The sequence below is a fragment of the Prionailurus viverrinus genome, chromosome B4, assembly GCF_022837055.1.
Source record: "Prionailurus viverrinus isolate Anna chromosome B4, UM_Priviv_1.0, whole genome shotgun sequence".
NCBI lineage: Eukaryota > Metazoa > Chordata > Mammalia > Carnivora > Felidae > Prionailurus > Prionailurus viverrinus.
The window spans coordinates 43284128-43307838 of NC_062567.1; the positions used below are offsets into that span (position 1 = coordinate 43284128).

Sequence of the window (23711 nt, forward strand, 5' to 3'; positions counted from 1 at the left end):
TCTATTCCTATGGTCTATGTGTCTGTTTTTGTGCCAATACCATACTGTCTTGATGATTACAGCTTTGTAGTACAGGCTAAAGTCTGGAATTGTGATGCCTCCAGCTTTGGTTTTCTTTTTCAACATTACTTTGGCTATTTGGGGTCTTTTGTGGTTCCATACAAATTTTGGGATTGTTTGTTCTAGCTCTGAGAAGAATGCCGATGCAATTTTGATTGGAATTGCACTAAATGTGTAGATTGCTTTGGGTAGTATTGACATTTTAACAATATTTATTCTTCCAATCCATAAGCATGGAATGTTTTTCCATCTCTTTGTGTCTTCTTCAATTTCTTTCATAAGCTTTCTATAGTTTTCAGTGTACAGATCTTATACCTCTTTGGTTAGGTTTATTCCTAGGTATTTTATTGTTCTTGGTGCAATTGTAAATGGGATCAATTTCTTGATATCTCTTTCTTTAAAAATTTTTTTAATGTTTATTTTTTAAAGTGAGAGAGTGCAAGCAGGGGATGGCAGAGAGAGAAGGAGACAGAATCTGAAGCAGGCTCCAGGCTCTGAGCTGTTAGCGCAAAGCTTGACATGGGCCTCGAAAGCACGGACCATGAGATCATGACCTGAGCTGAAGTCAGGCTCCTAACTAACTGAGCCACCCAGGGGCCCTGCTCGATATCTCTTTCTGTTGCTTCGTTTTTGGTGTATAGATATGCAACCGATTTCTGTACATTGATTTTCTATCCTGCAACTTTGCTGAATTCATGTATCAGTTCTAGAAGTTTTTTGGTGGAGTCTTTGGGTTTTCCATGTAGAGTATCATGTCATCTGTGAAAAGTGAAACTCTGACTTCTTCTTTGTCAATTTGGATGCCTTTTATCTTATTTTGTTGTCTGATTGCTGAGGCTAGGACTTCTAACACTATGTTAAACAACAATGGTGAGAGTGGACATCCCTGTTGTGTTCCTGATCTCAGGGGGAAGCTCTCAGTTTTTCCCCAGTGAGGATGATATTATCTGCGGGCCTTTCATATATGGCTTTTATGATGTTAAGGTATGATCCCTCTATCCCAACGTTTCTGAGGGTTTTTATTAAGAAAGGATGAGGGTGCCTGGGTGGCTCAGTCGGTTAAGCGGCTGACTTCGGCTCAGGTCATGATCTCGCAGTCCATGAGTTCAAGCCCCGCGTCGGGCTCTGTGCTGACAGCTCAGAGCCTGGACCCTGTTTCAGATTCTGTGCCTCCCTCTCTCTGACCCTCCCCCGTTCATGCCCTGTCTCTCTCTGTCTCAAAAATAAACGTTAAAAAAATTTTTTTTAATTTAAAAAAAAAGAGAGGATGCTGTATTTTGTCATATGCTTTTTTTGTTAATTAAAAAAAATTTTTTTTACATTTATTTATTTTTGAGAGACAGTGTACTAGTCAGGGATGGATAGAAAGAGAGGGAGACACAGAATCCAAAGCAGGCTCCAGGCTCTGAGCTGTTAGCACAGAGCCTGATGTGGGGCTCGAACTCATGAACCGTGAGATCATGACCTGAGACGAAGTCAGATGCTTAACTGACTGAGCCACCCAGGCGCCCCTGTCATATGCTTTTTCTGCATCTATTGACAGGATCATATGGTTCTTATCCTTTCTTTTATAAATGTGATATATCACATTGATTGATTTGCAAATATTGAACCAGCCCTGAAGCCCAGGAATGAATCTCACTTGATCATGGTGAATAATTCTTTTAATATACTGTTGAATTTGATTTGCTAGTATCTTGTTGAGAATTTTTGCATCCATGTTCATCAGGGATATTGGCCTGTAATTCTCCTTTTTAGTGGGGTCTTTGTCTGGTTTGGGAATCAAGGCAATACTGGCTTCATAGAATGAGTCTGGAAGCTTTCCTTCTGTTTCTACTTTTTGGAACAGCTTGAGAAGAATAGGTTCTAACTCTGTTTGAAATGTCTGGTAGAATTCTCCTAGGAAACCATCTGGCCAGGACTCTTATTTGTTGGGAGATTTTTTTTTTTTTAATTTTGAAAGAGAGTGAGTGGGGGAGGGGCGGAGAGAGAAGGAGAGAGAGAATCCCAAGCAGGCTCCACACTGTCCCCACGGAGCCCAACGTGGGGCTTGAATTCATGAACTGCAAGATCATAATCTGAGCCAAAATCAAGAGTTGGATGCTTAACTGGCTGAGCCACCCAGGCACCCCTGTTGGGAGATTTTTGATAACCGATTCAATTTCTTCACTGGTTATGGGTCTACAAGGACACTTATCTTGATGAGCACTGAGAAATTTATGGAATTTTTGAATCATTATATTGTATACCTGAAATTAATATAATACCGTATGTTAATTATACTTGAATAAAAAAAAAATCCTACTATTAAGTCTTCCAATTCATGAAACACGAGTTGTCTTTTTATTTATTTTTGTCTTCTTCAATTTATTTCAGCAGTGTTTCAGAACTCTCATTGTAACTGATTTTTGTGTGTGAACTGTATCCTGCTACTTTGCTGAATTCATTTAATAGTTCTAAAAATTTTTTGTGTGGAATCTTTAGGGTTTCCCCCATATAAAACCATGTCATCTGCAAACAGTGATAATTTTATCTTCCTTTCCAAGTTGTATTTCATTTATTACTTTATTCTTGCCTAATTGCTTTGGCTAGAACTTCCAGTACTATGTTGACTAGAATGGTAAAAGTGGGGATCCTTGCCTTTTTCTTGATCTTAAAGGAAAAGCTTTCAGTCTTTCACCATTGAGTATTGTTTGCTCTATATTTTCTCTCTTATTAATTTCCTTCTACCCTAGTTGTGTGTTTTTATCATGAAAGCGTGTTGAATTTTGTCAAGTGCTTTTTCTCTATTAGTTAAGATTATCATGTAGTTTTTATCCTTTATTCTGTTAATGTTGTGTATTACACTGATCAGTTTTCCTATGTTGTACCATCATTTCATTCTAGGAATAAATCCCAGTTGGTCATGGTATGTAATCCTTTTCATATGCTGTTGAATTCTGTTTGCTAGCATTTTCTGAAGGCTTTTTGCATCACTGTTCATAAGTGGTAATGGTCAGAAATTTTCTTTTCTTGTAGTGTGTTTGGCTTCACTATTAGGTTAATAATGGCCATACAGAATGAGTTAGAGTGTCCTTTCCTCCTCAATTTTTGGAAAATTTTGAGAATTGGTGTTAGTTGTTTATATATTTGGTAAAGTTCGCCAATGAAGCCATCAAGTTCAAGACTTTTTTTTGTTGTTACTGGGAGATTTTTTTTTAAAGTTTGTTTGTTTGTTTGTTTGTTTGTTTGTTTGTTTAGAGAGCATGAGCAGGGAAGGGGCAGAGAGAGAGGAAGAAGAGAGAGAATCCCAGGCAGGCTCTGCACCATCAGCACAGTGACTGGTGAGGGACTCGAACTCACGAAACCTGAGATCATGACCTGAGCCAAAACCAAGAGTCAGAGGCTTAACTGACTGAGCCACCCAGACACCCCCTGGGAGATTTTTGTTTTTTAATTAATGATTCAATTTCCTTACTAATTAGAGGTCTATTCAAATTTTCTGTTTCTTTCTTTATGATAGTCTTGGCAGCTTTGTATTTCTAGGAATTAGTCATTTCATCTAGGCCATCCAATTTGTTGATGTGCAGTTGCTCATACTACTCATTTATAATCTCTATTTCTGTAGATTCGGTAGTAATGTCCCCACTTTTGTTTCTGATTTCAAGAATTTGAGTTTTCTCTCATTTTTTCTTAGTTCTTCTAGCTAAAGCTTTGTCAATTTGTTCTATTTAAAGAATTAACTTTTGTTTATTTTCTCTATTTTTCTGTTCTCTATTTCGTTTGTCTTTGTTATAACCATTACTATTTCCTTCTGCTAGCTTTAGGTATGGTTTATTCTTCTTTTTCTAGTTCCTTAAGTTGTAATCTTAGCTTGTTGATTTGACTGCTTTTTTCTTTTTAATTATAAGTGTTCAGAGTTATAAATTTCCTTTTTAGCACTGCTTTGCTGCATCCTTTAAGTTTTGGTAGATTGTATTTTAGGTTTTATTCATCTCTAAGTATTTTTAAGTCTCCCTGTGGTTTTTTTTCTTTGATCCATCGGTTGCTTCTGAGTGTGTTGGTTTAATTTCCACAAGCTTGTGAATTTTTCAGTTTTCCTTCTTGTATTGATTTATTCTGTGGTTAGATATTTTGTATGATATTTATCTTTTAAGTTTTATTGAGATTTAATCTGTGGCCTAACATAATGGTCTGGGAAATGTACTGAGAAATGTCCCATGTGCACTTGCAAAGAGTCTGTATGTATTCTCTTGTTGTTGGATAGCACATTCTGTATATGTCTGTGAGATCTAATTGGTTTACTGTGTTAAGTCCTCTATTATCTGTTGTCTGGTTGTTCTGTATTGAGAATGGGGTGTTGAAGTCTCCAGCTATTATTGTAGAACTGTCTCTTTCTCCATTCAGTTCTGTCCATTATTGCTTGATATATTTTGATGGTCTGTGATGAGGTGTGTAAGTGTTTTACAGTTGTTATGACTTCTTGCTATATCGAACTTTTTATTAATTTATAAATAATGTCTTTCTTTGTCTCTTATAACCCTTTTTGATTTAAAGTCTATTTTTTCTGAATTAGCGTAACACATCCTTCTCTCTTGGTTACTATATGCATGGACTATCTTTTACCATCTGTTCGCTTTCAACCTACTTGTGCCTTTGGATGTAAAGTGAGTGTTTTATAGATATCCTATAGTTATATCATCCTTTTTTACAAATTCATTGTGCCAATCTCTGTCTCTTGATAAAATAGTTTATTCCATTGACATTTTAAAAAGTAAATACTAAGGAAGAAGGACTTCTGTGATTCTGCTCTTGTTTCCTTTATGGTTTATATCCTTTTTGTCTTTCATTTCCTGCATTACTATCTTCTTTTGTGTTGAATTGATTTTTTTTGTAGTGAAATGTTTAAATTCCTTTCTCATTTTCTTCACAAGGGTCTTGCCTTGTTAATGGCTGCTCACCAATCAGGGTAGTGGTTGCTGATGATTGGGGTGGCTGTGGCCATTTCTTAAAATAAGAAAACAATGTAGTTTGCTTCATTGGACCTACTCTTCCTTTCACAATTTCTCTTTGGCATGCAAGGTTGTTTGATGGCATTTTACCCACAGTAGAACTTCTTTCAAAATTAAAGCCAGTCCTCACAAACCCTGCCACTGCTTTATCAACTAAGCTGATGTAACATTCTAAATCCCTTGTTGTCATTTCAAAACTGTTGTACATTTTCACCACCAGTGCACAAGGGTTCCAATTTCTTCACATCTTCACCAACCATGGGAATTATACTTAACACACTAAAGTTGTAACACTCTAACTTGAATTGATGTCAAATTAACTTCAATAGCATAAAAACTCTGCTCCTTTACAGTTGCACATTCAGTCCTTTCAGATGATGATATCACAAAGTTACATCTGTATACGTTGTCCAAAAACATAAACTAAGAAGTTTTAAAAATGTATTAATCTCTTGAATCATGTAGGAAACAAAAAATGGAGTTACAGACTATTGTTATAATAATGCTAGTTTTTATAACTGCCTGTGTGCTTACCTTTACTGAGATCTTTATTTATTCATACAGCTCAGAGTTCCTGTCCATTGCCCTTTCATTTCAACCTGCGGGGCTTTCTTTAGCATTTCTTGAAGGACGGGTCTAGAGGTAATGAACTCCCTCAGCTTTTGTTTCTCTGGGAATGTCTTAATGTCTTCCACACTTTTGAAGGACAGTGTTGCCACATACAGGCATACCTCAGAGATAGTGTGGGTTCAGTTCCAGATCACCACAGTGCAGACTGTATATTGCAATAAAGTGAGTCAAGTGAAACTGTAGGTTTCTGAGTGCTTATAAAAGTTACGTTTAGGCTGTACTATGTATAGTTTATTAAGTGTCCATTGGCATTAAATCTAAAAAAACAATGTGCATCCCTTCATTAAAAAATACTTTTTTGCAAAGAAATGGTACTATCTGAACTTTCAGCGAGTCAGAATCTTTTTGCTGATGGTAGTGGTTACTGACGATTGGGGTGGCTGTGCGGTTTCTTAAAATAAGAAAACAATGTAGTTTGCCTCATCGGCTTGCTCTTCCTTTCACAAACAATTTCTCTTTGACATGGGAGGCTGTTTGATGGCATTTTACCCACAATAGAACTTCTTTCAAAATTGAAGCCAGTCCTCACAAACCCTGCCACTGCTTTATCAACTAAGCGGATGTAACATTCTATATCCTTTGTTGTCATTTCAGAACTGTTGTACATTTTCACTACCACTGCACAAGGGTCCCAGTTTCTCCACATCTTCACCAATACTTGTTATATTCTGTCGTTTGGATAATAGCCATCCTAATGGTTAAGCGGCATCCCATTGTGGTTCTGTTTTGCATTTCCTAAATGATTAGTGATGTTGAGCATCTTTAATGTGCTAAGTGACATTTGTAGATCTTCTGTGAAGAAACGTCTACTAAGTCCTCTGCCCATTTTTGAATTGTGTTCTGGGACTTTTTTGTTGTTCCTACTTTTTAATTTTAGCTTTTATCTGGCACTGCATTGTATTTAACTCCTGCTGCTTCTGGTGATCTGCTTGAGGTGTCAGATGACTTCTTTATTATTTCCTACAGTGCTGGGATATAGTAGGAGGGGCTAGCAAATACTCCTAGTGTAGTAGGGTTGGCCGTTCCTTCAGCCAGATTTTGAAACCTGCTTATTTGACTGTGGCAACAGTTGGTAGTTGGAGACCTGAGGACAGTGAAATGAGTTCCTGTTCTGTGCCAAATACTATGTCAAGCGTAACTTCACATAATTCTCACAGTACTCCTTTAACCTAGATAGTATTCAAATTGTAGATAAACTGAGTTCAAGGAAATTAAATCTTACTCTTAGTAAATGGCAATCTCAGGATTCAAATGCCCAGGTCTACCTGACTCCAAAGCTTCTATCTTTCATTATATAATGCTGCCCCCCTTCCATGGCCTGTAAATTTAACCAGAGAGCAAGCCTTTGAACCTGGAAATTGTTGAAGGAGGAAGATGAGTTGAACATTTCACTTCGTTCTTTGGGAGGAAAAAGTGGAGAAGATTATGAAAAGCTAAGGTAAGTTCATAACAGTGGACAGGATTTCTTGAAGACACCGAGGTGTCTCATCTGTAGAAACTGATCACCTTTGGAAAAATTGTATCTACCTTTGGTCGTAACATTCTCTGCTTTTTTTTCTTTGGTAACATAAACCAAGGTTATTGGCCCATAGATAAATGAATGCCTGGACCTAGATGGATGAACTGCTTTCTATAACTTACCGTAAATTCCCTTGAAGCCTGAGTGTCCCTCTACCTCTCTGAGTCTTAAGAAAGGCAAGAATAAAGGGAACAGACATTTGTCAAGATCCTACTGTGTGCTGGGAAAACTGTAAGGGGGAGTGGTTATTATCCCAGTTTTACACATGAGAACACTGAGACCCGGAGATACAAAGTAAACTGCCCAGATCACACAACCAGTAATAATAGGGCTGAATTCAGCTTTTTCCAGGGACTAATAAGCTCCCTGTCTTAGAATTTAATTCTCACAGTTCTGGAGGCTGGGAAGTCCAAGATCAAGATGCTGGTAGATTCAGTGTCTGGTGAGGGCCTACTTCCTCATTCATATAGTCATCTTTTTGTTTTGCCGTCACATGGTAGAAAGGGCAAGTGGGCCCTCTGGGGTCTCTTATAAGGGCAGTAATCCCATTCATGGGGGATCCATCCTCTAATTACCTAATCACCTCCCAAAGGCCCTTCCTCCTCATACTATCCCATTAGTGATTGGGTTTCAACATATGAATTTGGGGGGATATGACATTCAGTCTATAGCACCACCTTAATGAGAGAGCTCTTTATTGGCCCTCTGGTAGTTATGGGTAACTGTTAGGAGATTATTTCTATTCACACAGAACTCTTTCTCCTCAGCTCACTCTTTGCTTATGGTAGGTCGGCATATTATATCCAGCTTGCCTGCACTTGGGGTCTCTTCCATCACGTGGTTTAATCAAAACCATGATGATAGCCTGTCTGGCTGGTTTCTTCTCCTGGGTGAGATGGTGCTGCTCTGAGGTGACTGAATGGAGGTAGTAAAAGTTCCAAAGGGAGCCGGTTATGGAGTGCACTCTTTTTCTAAATACCCCAAAAGAATTGGTCACCAGTATACATCATAGGATCCTGTCCAAGTTGGGTTGGTATTTTTAGACCCCTTTCCTTTTTTTAAAAAAGAGAACTTTTGAGAACTAAAGTTTATATTGAGTAAAGAACACACATGGCTAATGTGCTTCTGTCTTTCAAATATACAATGACCAATACAGTAAAAAATCTCTTAATAGTTTGGGGGGAATTTCTTTTTTCATAATCTGTTGCCTTGTTATACCTTCACAGTCAAACTTCCAGAGATTCTGCTCTCAGGATTCTGCAGCAGGAAACCAGCTTCTTATACTGTTTCTAAAATATAGGCCTCACTACTCATAAGACTCATTTTAGTCCTGGAAGTGGCTAAGCCCTTAAAAGTTAAGGAATTCAGTTTGGTAATAGCCTAGGTTAATACCCATATGGTTCTGCGCTATACTTTAAAAAAACGTTTTTTTTTTTCCTACCTGACATTTCAGAAAGAAAAAGATGGCTCAGCAAAATATTTCCCAAATGTTTAACCCTGATGATTTTTCCACTCAGCACTTTACACAAAGAGGTGGGTACAGATGGCAGTTTGCTGGATCTGGGTAATAATCAGTCTTGGTCCTCACCCATTCCCTGGAGCCCACTCTCCATTTCTGTATAAACAAAGTCGTTTCAGCAGGGTCTAACAGGGTCTTAAGAAGTGTCTCCAGTATTTACCACTTGCAAATATGGAATCTATTAGATCAGGTTTTTAACTCGGTAACTATCTACTTTGAGTGCACCACTGTTTTAAAGCTCAAGAAGAATTAGAAAGCTAAGGGTAATGGTCCTGTTCTCTTGCACAGTAAGGAAGACATAATTTAGAAATTTTAACGTGAAAAGCTAATCATAAACATGTGGAAGAATAGAGTATTAGGAGTGAAGTGTCATGAGGGCTTTAATTTTTTTTAATGGCACAGGAAACCAAAGAAGTAGAGAAGGATGAAGTGATAGAATAAAATGTTAGTTGTTGAATCTAGAGGGTGAACATTTGGGTATATTTTTTCCTACTTTTCTATGTGTTTGAAGATTTATATAAGAAAAACTAAAACTAAAAAGTCTTAACCATAAAGAACATTTATGAAACTATACAAAAAATAACTTCAAGATGATATATGGTTCACTCTCTATTACTAAGGGTTTAGGTTATTATTAGAGTTGGTAAGAATTAAAACACAGGTGTAACTGTAGAGGCCCTCAGAGGCCAGGTAATGCGAATGAAGGAAGTTGGCTGGTCAGATAGCAGTAGGAAGTGGTGGGATTGAGAGAGTAGGAGAGTATGCACCTCACTGAAAGCATCTGCACTTAAAAAAAACCTGAAATTCGGAAACGTGAAATTTAAAAAAAACATGCATTCAGAAGAAACACAGTCCAAAAGGCTGGCAGTTTGCGGTCTCCTACAAATGACAAAATTTACCATCTCTAAATTTACCCAGCTTTCTGTTCTCCCTCCTCTTTTGATCAGAAGATAATAGGGGTGGTTCAGTCATCAAAATGAGGGAAACAGGTTCCTGACACTTGAGAGTGATGGGAAATATTTGCTTACTGCCTCTAGAATTGGCCTATGTTGCCACAGGTTTGTAGCTTCAGGAGTAGAAAAAGTGGCCTGTCGTCGTCGTGGTCATCGTCATCGTCGTCGTTGTCTCCTCCTCCTCTTCTCTTCTCTTCTCCTCCTCCTCCCCCCCTCTCCCCCCATGATCCTTCTTGCTCCTTCTATGATCTGGAGCAAGATTTGTGGTAGATTTTCAGAGATGGCTGTGAGTCAAAAAAAAAAAAAAGACAACACATTCTGATAATAGACCCATCTACCTGGGCTTGGCTTTTAGATGATTAGGGGGAGGGTACAATTGTAATTTATAAGGATGATTTAAAGTATAATTTCTTTGACTTTGAAGTTGGCTGCAACTTAAACAAGTCTAGTATGCCTTCTAGACTTGGCAGCCTTCTTAAAATTTCTTTTCTCATTTTTTTTTTTAAAGAGAAAGAGTAAAGGTTTTGTTTTGTGAGCCAGAGTTGGGTTGTGGGTCCTCTGCTTCTGCCCTTCAGCCCTCTGGAAGCTTGGGCTGGCCCTGACATTCCCCAGTCTTTAATACAAGCTCCCAGTAGTCTCCTCAAGCACTGGAAATCTTCCTCATTCACTTTCAAAGAGCAGATTCAGACTGACCAGGCCTCACTCTTAAGTATATGTGGAGAACAGAGTAGGGACCCTGAAAAGGCTTTTTCTCCCTAAAGTCTTCTTCAGCTCACTCTTTGCTTGGAATTCCAGCAGTAGAATGTATCCTCCTAGCCTAATTTGAGAACCTTTTATGTACTAGGTGCTGTATGACAGACATAAGAGGTAAATAGATAAGTAAAATATCTTCCCCCATCTCAAAGTTTGTCATGAGGCTTTTATTTTATTTTTTAAAATTTTTTTAACGTTTATTTATTTTTGAGACAGAGAGAGACAGAACATGAACGGGGGAGGGTCAGAGAGAGAGGGAGACAGAGAATCTGAAGCAGGTTCCAGGCTCTGAGCTGTCAGCACAGAGCCCGATGTGGGGCTCGAACTCACGGACCGCGAGATCATGACCTGAGCCGAAGTCGGATGCTTAACCGACTGAGCCACCCAGGCGCCCCTGTTATGAGGCTTTTAATTTAATTGCCGTGGAGAAGATTATGTTTTAAGGTATATTCAGCCACGTCAACCTTGGTGAGAATGAAAGATATGGAACTGGTTTGGGCTTATATAATTGGGGATACTTGGGGCAAGGGATGAGGGGAGGACTGCCCAAGGAGGTATTACTTATAGATGAGAAAGACCTTGGCCACTTTTTGTTAAAATAAGTTGATTTACTTAAAAGTTTTTGGAACAAAATACATTCATCTGGTTTAAAAAAAAAAAAAAGTTAAAATACCCTGTGAAAGTCTTCCCTCCTACCCTTGCTCTCCATTTGTCTGACTCTTGTCATTCCAGAGTTTATGTAAAATATAAGCAATTATGAATATATATTTTTATTTACTTGCATACCACCCATTTCTTACACAATGGTGGCATAGTCTAAACACCATCCTATATACCTTTCTTTTATTACTTAATATATTTTTTTTTAAGCACTTGTTAAAAAAAAGCATTTAATGCACTTTCCCCCATGTACCTTTGAGCTACCAGGACACTGCACCGCCCTCCTCTAAATCTTCTCCTCCGCTCTTCTGCTGAAGAATTTGACCTTCACAATGACAGGCTGCTTTGAGAGCCTTCCCTTCCCCAGAACTTTGTAGTGGCCCGATTGCACCACCTCCGTGATAGGAGCGACTCCAGGCTTGGTTTTGGCAGCATTTAGCCATGTCTGCTCGCTGACCAAGGCCCACAGTTTATCAAGGTTGACAGTTGGGCAGAAGCTCTTGTTCCTAAGTCGTAATACTTCATACTAATGTTCCCAGAGTAACCTGAGTGATGTTTGTTTATCCCAGCCTCCTGGGTGCTTCCCCTGCTTGCCTGCCCATGCAGCCGTGGCTGTGGCTCATATGGCCCGGAACTTTCCAGGTCTTCCTGTCTGCATACCATGTTGGCAGCCTAGGTGAAAGAGTTATTACTTAATATCTTATGGAGATTTTTCTCTGTGAATACATATAGAGCTCCTTTATTGGTTTCTCTGGTCATATAATATTTATGGATGTACCTTGGTTTAATTAACAAGTTCCCTGTTGATGGGCATTGAGGTGGTTGCTCATCTTTTACTATGACAGTCACTGCTGCAACGAATAATCTTATATATTTATACCTTACACAACATTTAGCCTATGTGCTAATTTATGTGTAAATTCCTAGTAGTGAAATTGCCGCATCAAAGGCTCTATGGATTTGTGATTTTGATATCCATGCCAAATTGCCCTCTGTGGGGGTGTTAATGACTTACACACTAATCGGCAATGCCTATTTTCTTCATCGTTCCACCTACGGAGTTTTTATCATACTTTTGGATTTTTACCAATGTGATAGGTGAAAAATGGGCTTGCAGTGAAGTTTTAATTTTTTTTATGATGAATAAGGTTGTACATCTTTTCTTGTAGCTGAGGCATTGAGGTTTCCTTTTCTGTGAACTGCCTATTCATATCCTTTGTCCATCTTTCTTTTGCTGATTCCTTACTTGCCAATTTCTAGGAGCTCTTTACATAATAGGAAGTTTGCTTTTTCTGATATGAGTTGCAGATATTTTTCCCAGGGTTTTTTTTTTGTTTAACTTAGGGTGTTTTTTGTCCATGAGGAATCTTGATTTTTATATTGTTGAATTTATCAGTGTTTCCTTATGGTCTTTGCGTTATCCTGGCCCACTATTGAAAGCACAAAATCTTTCATTCCTCTTTCCATGGCACCTCCTCTCTGTTTCTAATTCTTGGATTGACAGCAGAAAGCTTTCGGTAACCTTCTTCCTCAGGTCTGTTCCTGGGACTGTATCTTTGTCAGTTTTAGGGTAGTCCTTGATAATTTTGTGAGAAGATTTTAGTGGTCTGAAAAATCCCCATCTTATTAATTTCCGGCACTCTAGAAAACTGGCATTTTCTTATGAAACTAAACAAGTGATTGTCACATGGCCCAGCCATCAGGGCATTTATCCCAGAGAAATGAAAATTGGCTTATACACAAACCTGTGCACAACTGTTCATAGCAGCTCTGTTTTTAACCGCCCCCAAACTGGAAACTACTCAAATGTCCTTCAATGGATGGAAGGTTGAACAAACTCTGGTACATACATACCATGGAATACTACCGAGAAATGAGAAGGAGCAAACTATTGATAGATTCAACAACGTAGATGATTCTCGAATGTATTATATTGGGTGAAAAAAGCCAATCCCCAAAGGTTACGTGTGTTGTATGATCCCATTTATAAAACATTGTTCAAATGACAAAATTAAAAAAATGGTGAACACGGGGTACCTGGGTGGCTCCGTCTGTTAAGCCTCTGACTTTGGCTCAGATCACGATCTCATGGTTTGTGGGTTCGAGCCCTGTGTTGAACTCTGTACTGACACCTCAGAGCCTAGAGCCTGCTTTGGGTTCTGTGTCTCCCTCTCTCTCTGCCCCCCCCTCATGCTTTGTTTCTGTCTCTCAAAAATAAACAAACATTAAAAAAAATTTTTTTTTAATGGTGAACAGATGGGTGGTTGTCAGGGGTTAAGGATGGGGAGGGGAATGAGAGAGGTGGATGTGGTTATAAAAAGCAGCACAAGAAATCTTTGTGGTGATGGAACAGCTCAGGAGCTGACTGTGGTGGTGGATTCATGAATGTACACGTGTGAAAAAAATTGTATAGAGCTAAATATAGTAGACACCCTTATCCGTGGGGGGATATGTTCCATGACCCCCAGTGGATGCCTGAAACTGAATGGTACTGAACCTTATATATATTAGGTTTTTTCTAAATGTACACACCTGTCGTAAAGCTTAATTTAGAAATTAGGCACAGCAAGAGATTAATAATAACAACTGATAATAAAATAGAACAGTTTTAACAATGAACTATAATAAAAGTTATGTGGAGGTATGCTGTCTCTGGCTTAAAACGCCTATTGTACTGTCCTCACCCTTCTTGTGATGACGTGAGATGATAAAATGCCTGTGCAATGAGATGAAGTGAGGCGAATGATGTAGGCATTGTTATATCCTGTTAGGCTACCATTGACCTTTTGGCAATATGTCAGAAGGAGAATCATCATGTGGTTCACTGCTGCTGTACACAGACGTGTACGTACATGAATGCTCACGTGTGCGCGCGCGCACACACACACACACACACACACACTCGAGTGCAAGTAAAATGGAGACATCTGCGTAAGATCACTGGATTGTATCGCTGTCAGTCTCGCTTGTGATGTTGTATTATAGGTTTGCCAGATGTTACCTTTGGGGGAAGTTGAGTAAAGGGATACATGAGATCCTATACACAGATTCTCAATAAAACTTTCAATTAAAGAATAAATCCCTATTTTTGCAAATAGTGGCTTCATCAGAAGCTGCCGTGTGGAGGCAGGTTTAGCTGGAGTAACTGGTGCTTTCCTCTGTTAGGATCCTCAGTGGAACTGCCGAGGGACCTAAGTGCTGGCAGTGGAATATGGGGGAACAGAGTGGTACCTCATGTTCAACCCTGCCCTTACCTTAGCTCTTCCGGGTGAGATGAAGATCTGAGAACACTGACTGGCATTTCTGAGGATTCTCTGTGATAGCCCAACTGGGTAGCCCATCGTACAGCCTGCTGAGGTAGGGGAAGTGGGGGAGGAGAAGACTGGTTTAAGTTCTAGTACCGGAGAAATCAGTGAAAGTTTGACGTTGGTGGTTGGGGACAAGAATGGGGAGGGGTTCCTAAGATGAGCTCTGATGTGGGTGGGCTTAAACTGATTATGCTCAGCATATGCCCCATTGTCATATTGATTTTGGTGTACCTTATGCTATATCATTGGCTCTGATATGAGACAGTGTGGCCCTAGCTTAGTGGTTCTCAGAGTGTGGTAGGGCGATCCCTGGGATCCATGGGACCCTTCTAGGGATTCTCTGAGGTCAAAACTATTTTCACAATAATACTTAGGCGTTTGCAGGGCGCCTGGGTGGCTCAGTCAGTTGGGCTTCCTACTCTTGGTTTTGGCTCAGGTCGTGATCTCATAGTTTGTGAGTTTGAGCTCCACGTCCAGCTCGGTGCTGCCAGTGCAGAGCTTGCTTGAGATTCTCTCTCCCTGCCCCTCCCCTGCTTATGCTCTCTCTCTCTCAAAATATGTAAATAAAAAAAATACTTAGACACTTGCTAGCTACACTCATTCTCTTACAAATGTACAATGGAGTTTTTCAGAAGCTACCTATTATAAAAGCAACATATTAAATGCAGAAGCAGATATGAGAATCCATATGTTTTCTGTTAAGCCAGACATTGAAAAGACTTATAAAATTTAAACCAGTGCCACTCTTCTCACTTTTTTGTTTTGGAAAATATCATTACTTCTTTTAAAATATGTTGTCCAGGGGCGCCTGGGTGGCTCAGTCGGTTAAGCGTCCGACTTCGGCTCAGGTCACGATCTCACAGTCTGTGAGTTCGAGCCCCGTGTCAGGCTCTGGGCTGATGGCTCAGAGCCTGGAGCCTGCTTCCGATTCTGTGTCTCCCTCTCTCTCTGTCCCTCCCCCATTCATGCTCTGTCTCTCTCTGTCTCAAAAATAAATAAAAACGTTAAAAAAAAAATTAAAATATGTTGTTCATGTTAGCATGTAATGAGGCTAATATTATTGTTTTAAGATAATTTAATAAATATTTAAGAATTTTCTCAGTTTTAATTTTTAATAGGTGACTACTGGTGTTAACTACAGAAACAAAGCTCTTTGGGGTCCTCAATAATTTTTGAAAGGGTAAAGGAATCCTAACACCGAGAAGTTTGTGAACTTTTGGCTTGGCAGAGTACTTGGCCAAAAGTTGGTATGTTTGAGTTCTAGTCAAAAGTTTGATGTGTGACTATGGACAACTCATTTAGCCTCTTTAACTGATTTTTTTTCTTTTTTTTAAATTTTTTTTTTCAACATTTATTTATTTTTGGGACAGAGAGAGACAGAGCATGAGCGGGGGAGGGGCAGAGAGAGAGAGGGAGACACAGAATCGGAAACAGGCTCCAGGCTCTGAGCCATCAGCCCAGAGCCTGACGCGGGGCTCGAACTCACGGACCACGAGATCGTGACCTGGCTGAAGTCGGACGCTTAACCGACTGCGCCACCCAGGCGCCCCGAACTGATTTTTTTTCTTACGTAAGTGTTAGTAATTATCTTCCTCTACATACTACACCTTAAAGAAAAGTAAGTTAAGTTTATATGAAAGGCTTTGAAAATAAGCGTCCTATGCACCTGTCAGGAATTTAATAGTTACACAACAAAACTGATGTTGGAAGAAAACATAACAAAAGTTTCTAGTGTGTTCACTGACATTCTATTCACTTTTTAAATTTCTCCATTTTTGCATCTCCTCCTGATGGGTTCCTTTACATATTATTTCTGTTTCTCAGTTTTTCAAACAGCCATTTAAAAATGTTATTATTATAGTTGGCATACAATGTTCTAGTTTCTAATGTACAACAGAGTGATTCCATAACTCTGTACATTGCTCAAAGCTCACCACAAGAAGTGTAGTCACATCTGTCACCATACAACGTTATTACAGTATTATTAACTCTATTCCCTATGCTCTACTTTTGATCCCCATGACTTATTATTTTATAACTGGAAATTTGTACCTCTTAATGCCCTTTACCTATTTCACCTATTCCCCTGCTCACCTCCCCTCTGGCAACCACCGGTTTGTTCTCTGTACTTAAGAGTCTGTTTTGTTTTTTAGATTCCACATAAGTGAAATCATATGTTGTCTTTCTCTGTATGAATTATTTCACTTAGCATAATACCCTGTAGGTCCATCCATGTTGTCACGAATGGCAAGATTTCATTCTTTTTTTTTATGACTGATACTCCTCTGTGTGTGTGTGTGTGTGTGTGTGTGTGTGTGTCTTCTGAATCTATACATCTTCTTTATCCCTTCATCTATCGATGGACATTTGGATTGTTTCCATAATTTGGCTACTGTAAATGATGCTGCAATAACTATAGGGGTACATATATCTTTTCAAATTAGTGTTTTCATTTTTTGAGGTAGATTTTCAGAAGCAAAATTCCTGGATAATACGGTATTTCTATTTTTAATTTTTTAAGGAACCTCCATTTTACACAGTTTATACAGTGGTTGCACCTATTTACAGTCCCACCACTGTGCACGAGGGTTCCCTTTTCTCCAATCCTTGCCAACACTTGTTGTTTCTTGTCTTTTTAATGCTCGTCATTTTGATTGGTTTTTGATTTGCATTTCTCAGAGATTAGTGATGTTGAGCACCATTAGCCATCTGTGTGTGTGTCTTTGAAAAAATGTCTATTCAGGTCCTCTGTCCGTTTTTTAATCAGATTGATTGGATTTGTGTGTGTGTGTTAAATCATCTAAGTTCTTTTTTTTTTAATGTTTATTTTTGAGAGAGAGAGAGACAGACAGACAGACAGACAGACGGAGTGTGAGTGGGGAAGGGGCAGAGAGAGAGGGAGACACAGAACCCAAAGCAGGCTCCAGGCTCTGAACTATCAGCACAGAGCCCAATGTGGGGCTAGAACCCATGAACCGCGAGATCATGACCTGAGCTGAAGTTGGATGTTTAACCAACTGAGCCACCCAGGCACCCCAAAACATCTAAGTTCTTTATGTATCTTGTATATTAGCCCCTTGTCAGATACATCATTTGCAAATATCTTCTCACTAGGTTGCCTTTTTGTTTTGTTGATGGTTTTTGTTTTGTTTTTGTTTTTTGCTGTGCAGAAGCTTTTTACTTTGGTGTAGTCTCAACAGTTTATTTTTGCTTTTGTTTCTCATATCTGAGGAGACTTATCCATAAATATGTTGTAAGGCTGATGTCCAAGAGATAACAGTTTTTTCTTTTAGGGGTTTTATGGTTTCATGTTGCACATTTAGGTCTTTAATTCATTTTGAGTTTACTTTTGTGTATGGTGTTAAAACAGTGGTCTAGTTTCATCCTTTTGCGTGTAGCTGTACAGTTTTCCCAGCACCATTTCTTGAAAAGACTGTCTTTTCCCCATAGTGTATTCTTGACTTCTTTGTTGTAGATTAATTGACCATATAAGTTTGGGTTTATTTCTGGGTTCTCTATCCTGTTCCATTTGTGCCAGTACCACACCATTTTGATTACTGTTGCTTTGTAGTATATCTTGAAATGTGGGCTTGTGATTTGTTCTTTCTCAAGATTGCTTTGGCTATTCCAGATCTTTTGTGGTTCCATACAGATTTTAGGATTATTTGTTCTAGTTTTATGAAAAATGCTATTGGTATTTTGATAGGGACTGCACCTAGTCTGTGGATTGATTTGGAAAGTATGGACATTTTAACAATACTAATTTTTTTCCAATCCATGCACATGGTATGTCTTTTCATTTGTATCATCTTATTTTATTTCAGCAATGTCTTACAGTTTTCAGAGTTTAGGTCTTTCACCTCCTTGGTTACATTTATTTCTAGGTATTTTATTCTTTTCATTCTTTTAAATGATATTTATTTATTTATTTATTTATTTATTTATTTATTTATTTTTTGGTTAAATGGGATTTTTAAAATTTCTCTTCCTGCTACTTCATTGTTAGTGTATAGAAGTGCAACAAAAATTTTTTTTAAGTTTATTTATTTATTTTGAGAGAGAGTGCATGAGCCGTGGAGGGACAAAAGAGAGAGCAAGAGAGAGAATCCCAACCAGGCTTCCTACTGTCAGCACAGAGCCCAGTGTGGGGCCTCAAACCCATGAAACCATGAGATTATGACTGGAACCAAAACCAAGAGTCAGCTGCTCAATCTACTGAGCCACCCAGGCACCCCAAGAAGTACAACAGATTTCTGTATATTAACTTTATATCCTGTACCTCTAGGGTTTTCTATATGTAGCACCATGTCATCTGCAAATAATGATAGTTTTACTTCTTTCTTACCAATTTGGGTGCTTTTATTTCTTTTCCTTGTCTGATTGCTGAAGCTAGGACTTCTTAGTATTATGTTGAATAAAAGTGGTGAGAGTGGATATTCTTTTCTTGTTTCTGATCTTAGAGGAAAAGCTTTTAGTTTTTCACCATTGAGTATGATGTGACTTGTGAGTGTTTCATACTTGACTATGTTGAGATATGTTCCCTGTAAACCACTTTGTTGAGAGTTTTTATCATGAACAGATGTTGTATTTTGCTGCTTTTTCTGCATCTATTGAGATGATCATATGGTATCTATCTTCCCTTTTGTTAATATGATGTACCACATTGGTTGATTTGTGAATACTGAACCACGCTTGCATCTGTGGAATAATTTCCACTTGATCGTGGTGAATGATCTTTAATGTATTGTTGAATTCAGTTTGGTAATATTTTGTTGAGGATTTTTGCATCTGTGTTCATCGGTAATATTGGCCTGTGGTTTTCTTTCTTTGTACTGTCTCTGGTTTTAGTAATGGCAATGCTGGCCTCAAAGAATGAATTTGGAAGTTTTCCTTCCCCTTCTATTTTTTTGAAATCGTTTGAGAAGAATAGTAGGTATTAACTCTTTTTAAAATGTTTGGTAGAATTCACCTGTGAAGCCATCTGGCCTTCAACTTTTGTTTGAAAGGAGTTGTTGTTGTTGTTGTTGTTGTTGTTGTTTACTGACTCAATTGTATAACAAATAATTGGTTTCTTCAGATTTTCTATTCTTATTCAATATTGGAAGATTGTATGTTTCTAGGAATTTATCCATTTCTTCTAGGTTGTCCAATTTGTTGGCATGTTTTCATAGTAGTCTCTTATAATTCTTTATATTTCTGTGATGTCAGTTATTATTTTTCCTCCTTCATTTCTGATTTTATTTGAGTCTTCTTTCTTTTTTTTTTTCTTGATGAGTCCGGCCAAAGGTTTATCAATTTTGTTCGCCTTTTCAAAGAACCAGATCTTGGTTTTATTCATCTTTTCTCTTGTTTTTTTTAGTCTCTATTTTATTTATTTCCATCTAATCTTTATTATTTGCTTCCTTTTCACTAACTTTGGGCTTTGTTTGTTCTTCTTTTTCTAGTTCCTTTAGGTGTAAGGTTAGATTGTTTATTTAGATTTTTCTTGTTTTTTGAAGAAGGTCTATATCACTATAAACTTCCCTGTTAGAACTACTGTTGCTGTGTCCCAAAGATTTTGGACCATTTCATTTTCATTTGTCTCCATGTATTTTTTTATTTCCTCTTTGATTTATTTATTGACTCATTGGTGGTTTAGTGGCATGTTGTTTAGCCTCCATGTGTTTGTGTTTCTTCCAGTTCTTTTCATGTAATTGATTTCTAGTTTCATACCATTGTAATTAGAAAAGATACTTGAGGGGCGCCTGGGTGGCGTAGTCGGTTAAGCGTCCGACTTCAGCCAGGTCATGATCTCGTGGTCCGGGAGTTCGAGCCCTGCGTCAGGCTCTGGGCTGATGGCTCAGAGCCTGGAGCCTGTTTCCGATTCTGTGTCTCCCTCTCTCTCTGCCCCTCCCCCGCTCATGCTCTGTCTCTCTCTGTCCCAAAAATAAATAAACGTTGAAAAAAAAAATAAAAAAAAAACAAAAAGAAAAGATACTTGATATGATTTCAGTCTTCTTAAATTTATTAAGATTTGTTTTGTGGCCTAACGTGTAATCTGTCCTGGAGAATGTTTTCATATACACTTGAAAAGAATGTGTATCCTGCCATCTTTGGATAGAATGTTCTAAATGTATCAGTTAGGCCCATCTGATCTAATGTATCATTCACAGCCATTGTTTCCGTATTGATTTTCTGTCTGAATGATTTATCCATTGATGGAAGTGTGATGTTAAAGTCCGCTACTCTTCAGTTTCTTTCTTTATGTCTGTTAATATTTGTTTCATATATTTAGGTGCTCCTGTGTTGGATACATCAATATTTATAATTATTATATCCTCTTATTGGATTGATACCTTTATCACCATGTAATGCCCTTCTTTGTGTCTTGCTGCAGTCTTTGTTTTGAAGTCAGACAGTCATTTTAATTATTAAAAGAAATTGAGTAAATACACTTTCCAAGGTTTTCATTCAAGAAGGGATTTATATTCCTGATACCTTGAAATAGTGTCATAGGGTCAGGAACTGTATTCTGGAGAAACCACTTACTAGTCACTGTGTGACCTTAGGAAAGTTACTTCTCTGTGTCTTGAGCTTCTTATCTATGAAATAGGACTAATAATTCCTTACTTTCTAGGGCAATTATGGGTATGAAAAATGATGTATAGGAAGCACTTTGTCGAGTGATTGGTGTGTAACAGATGCTCCATAAATGACAGTTGCTATGTTTGTTTTTAGTATATAGGAAAAGATGTAAGATTAAATCTTAGTCTCCTATCCTGTCTTCAGTGAATTTATTGTTATTTATAAAACAAATTTGTTGACAATAATTTCCATCTTATTTGATTTAAATTTTTTCTACTTTGAAGGACTATTGAGTGGCCAGACTTCCCCAACAAATACCAAACTGGAGAAATTGGATTCTCAGCAGGTGTTACAGCTCTGCCTTCGATATCAGGACCACCTTCATCAGTGTGCAGAGGCCGTTGCCTTTGATCAGAATGCTTTGGTTAAACGAATCAAAGAGGTAACGTACTGTGGGAAAATAACATCACCAGCTCACGATTCTCATTTCCTCTGACTACCAGGTCCTTTTCTACTGAGCAGTAGAGCCAATGATCCAAGCTTTATGGGAAGTAGCCATTTTCTTTGTCTTTTTTTTTTTTTACATTTTATTTTATTTATTTATCTATCTATCTATCTATCTATCTATCTATTTATTTATTTATTTATTTGTGTGTGTGTGTGAGAGAGAGAGAGAGAGAGAGAGAAAGAAAGTCAGCAAGGGGCAGAGAAAGAGAATCCCAGGAGAGGCAGAGGGAGAGAGAGAGAAGCGGGACTCACCTCAAGCAGGGCTCATGTTCACCCAAAGCAGGGCTCAAGCTCACCCAAAGTGGGACTCGAACTCACAAACCATGAGATATGACCTGAGCCAAAGTCAGATGCTTAACGACTGAACCCCTCAGGCACCCATCTTTAGTCTTGACATTTGTACTCTGTCTTTCCTAGCAGTAAAATGTGTTGGTGAAAAGAAGTAGTCTATGCAGCTGGACTAATCTGGAATTTGAATCCTGATTCACCACTTATTTGCTTGGATAAGTTACTTAACTCGTTCTGGTCTCGGTTTTCTCATCTGAAAAATGGGGTAATAGTAACAATGGGGGGACAGTAACACTGTCCCAAGTGTTGAGTGATGGTTAAATTGCTTAGTAAGTGTTAGCTATTGTTAGTGTCTGTAAAGTCCTGATACATTAATCTGCTGTAGCTAACATTATATCTTTGAATAGACTTTTGCTGTTTCCTATATGTAATTTACATTTTGTTTTCCAACAGGGTATCAGTTGTTTGAGAGCAGGAGCCTTGATATCTCTTTCAATTATTTTTTCATTGTATTAGCATGTGAAAAGCTAGGTGATTTTTATTGGCTGAATGGAAACAATTATGCCTACTTAATGCACAAGGTTTTTGTGAGGGAAAGAGCAAGAGAACTCATGTGAAAGTACTTAGAAACCTAAAGTGCGTGGTACAAATGTTTAGTAATTATTAATAATGGTAGGTACTTCTGTGAAGCACTTAAATATATCATTGGCTGGGCTGCTGCATGGCACAGCTCTGTGAGCACTAAGGCATAGTACATACACTTTCCAAAGTTTTCAGTAAAGAAGGGATTGAGATTCCTAATACCACAAAGTAGTATCATATAAAGAAAAGGTCAGGAGCTCTGTCCTGGAGAAACCACTTATGTTAATGGCACCTCCTGGAGTTGTTTAAATAGTCCTGGTCATTGGCTCAGGCATGAAAAGAAGATGGACATGAGGAAACACACAAGTAAAGGGTTGAGAATCGTTGCAAATTCATTAACAATTAGTAATAGATGTAGTACATCCTTGAGACTACAGTTGTCACTAATTATATTGATTTAAATTTGCCAACGCCTCCAGTGCTTTACTACTTACCTTTCATAAAAAGTATACATATATGCTTCTCTCGTGGATTAAGTACTTTCATTTGGAAGACAATTCCAAATTGTCATTTCATATTGGTCATTTCATATTGGTTCATATTGGTTGGCATTGTTGTAGCTTTTCAAATATTATAAGCTTATTTTACTGTAGTATGATCTACAGAGATTTCAATCTCAAACATGATTATGTATTAGACTCTCTTGAGTTTTTTGTTTGTTTGTTTTAATACTGAGTTCTCTCCTGCCAGTAGGTCTAGGATGTGGTCTGTGAATCATTACTTTAATACACTTACCAAATGACACTGAATACATTCTCCATTATGTGAGATTTGGGAATCACTCGTCTCACGCATGATTTTCCAAAATAAATTCTACCAAACTAGTTCCATGTGAAGAAGGTCAACCTTCTTGCATGTTCCATCACCACCCTTGGAAAGTCATGATGCATATGATTTTATTAAAAGCTCTTAGGAATTGGGGCACCTGGCTGGCTCAGTCGGAGGAGTGTGCGACTCTTGATCTTGGGGTTGTGAGTTTGAGCCCCACATTAGGTATAGAGAGAGATTACTTAAAAATAAAATCTTAAGGGGCACCTGAGTGGCTCAGTCAGTTAAGTGTCTGACTTCGTCTCAGGTCACGATCTCACGGTTCATGAGTCTGAGCCCCACATCGGGCTCTCTGCTGTCAGTACAGAGCCCACTTTGGATCTTCTGTTCCCCTCTCTCTCTGTCCCTCCCCAGCTTGCACTCTCTGTCTCTCTTAAAATAAATATATAAATATAAAAATTTTTAAATAAAATCTTGAGGGGCACCTGGGTGGCTTAGTCGGTTAAACGTCTGACTTTAGCTCATGTCATGATCTCAGGGCCGGTGAGT

General features: G+C 38.3%; 1 protein-coding gene across 3 annotated transcripts in view; it reads left to right on the forward strand.

Moving 5' to 3' along the window:
- BORCS5 (BLOC-1 related complex subunit 5) overlaps positions 1-23711 on the forward strand; it is a 98527-nt gene that overhangs the window by 51431 nt on the left and 23385 nt on the right. For all 3 annotated transcript variants that reach the window (XM_047865380.1, XM_047865378.1, XM_047865379.1), the window contains exon 3: positions 21242-21399. In XM_047865380.1, coding sequence (XP_047721336.1) covers positions 21242-21399 — 158 coding nt within the window. The remainder of the gene's footprint in view (positions 1-21241; positions 21400-23711) is intronic.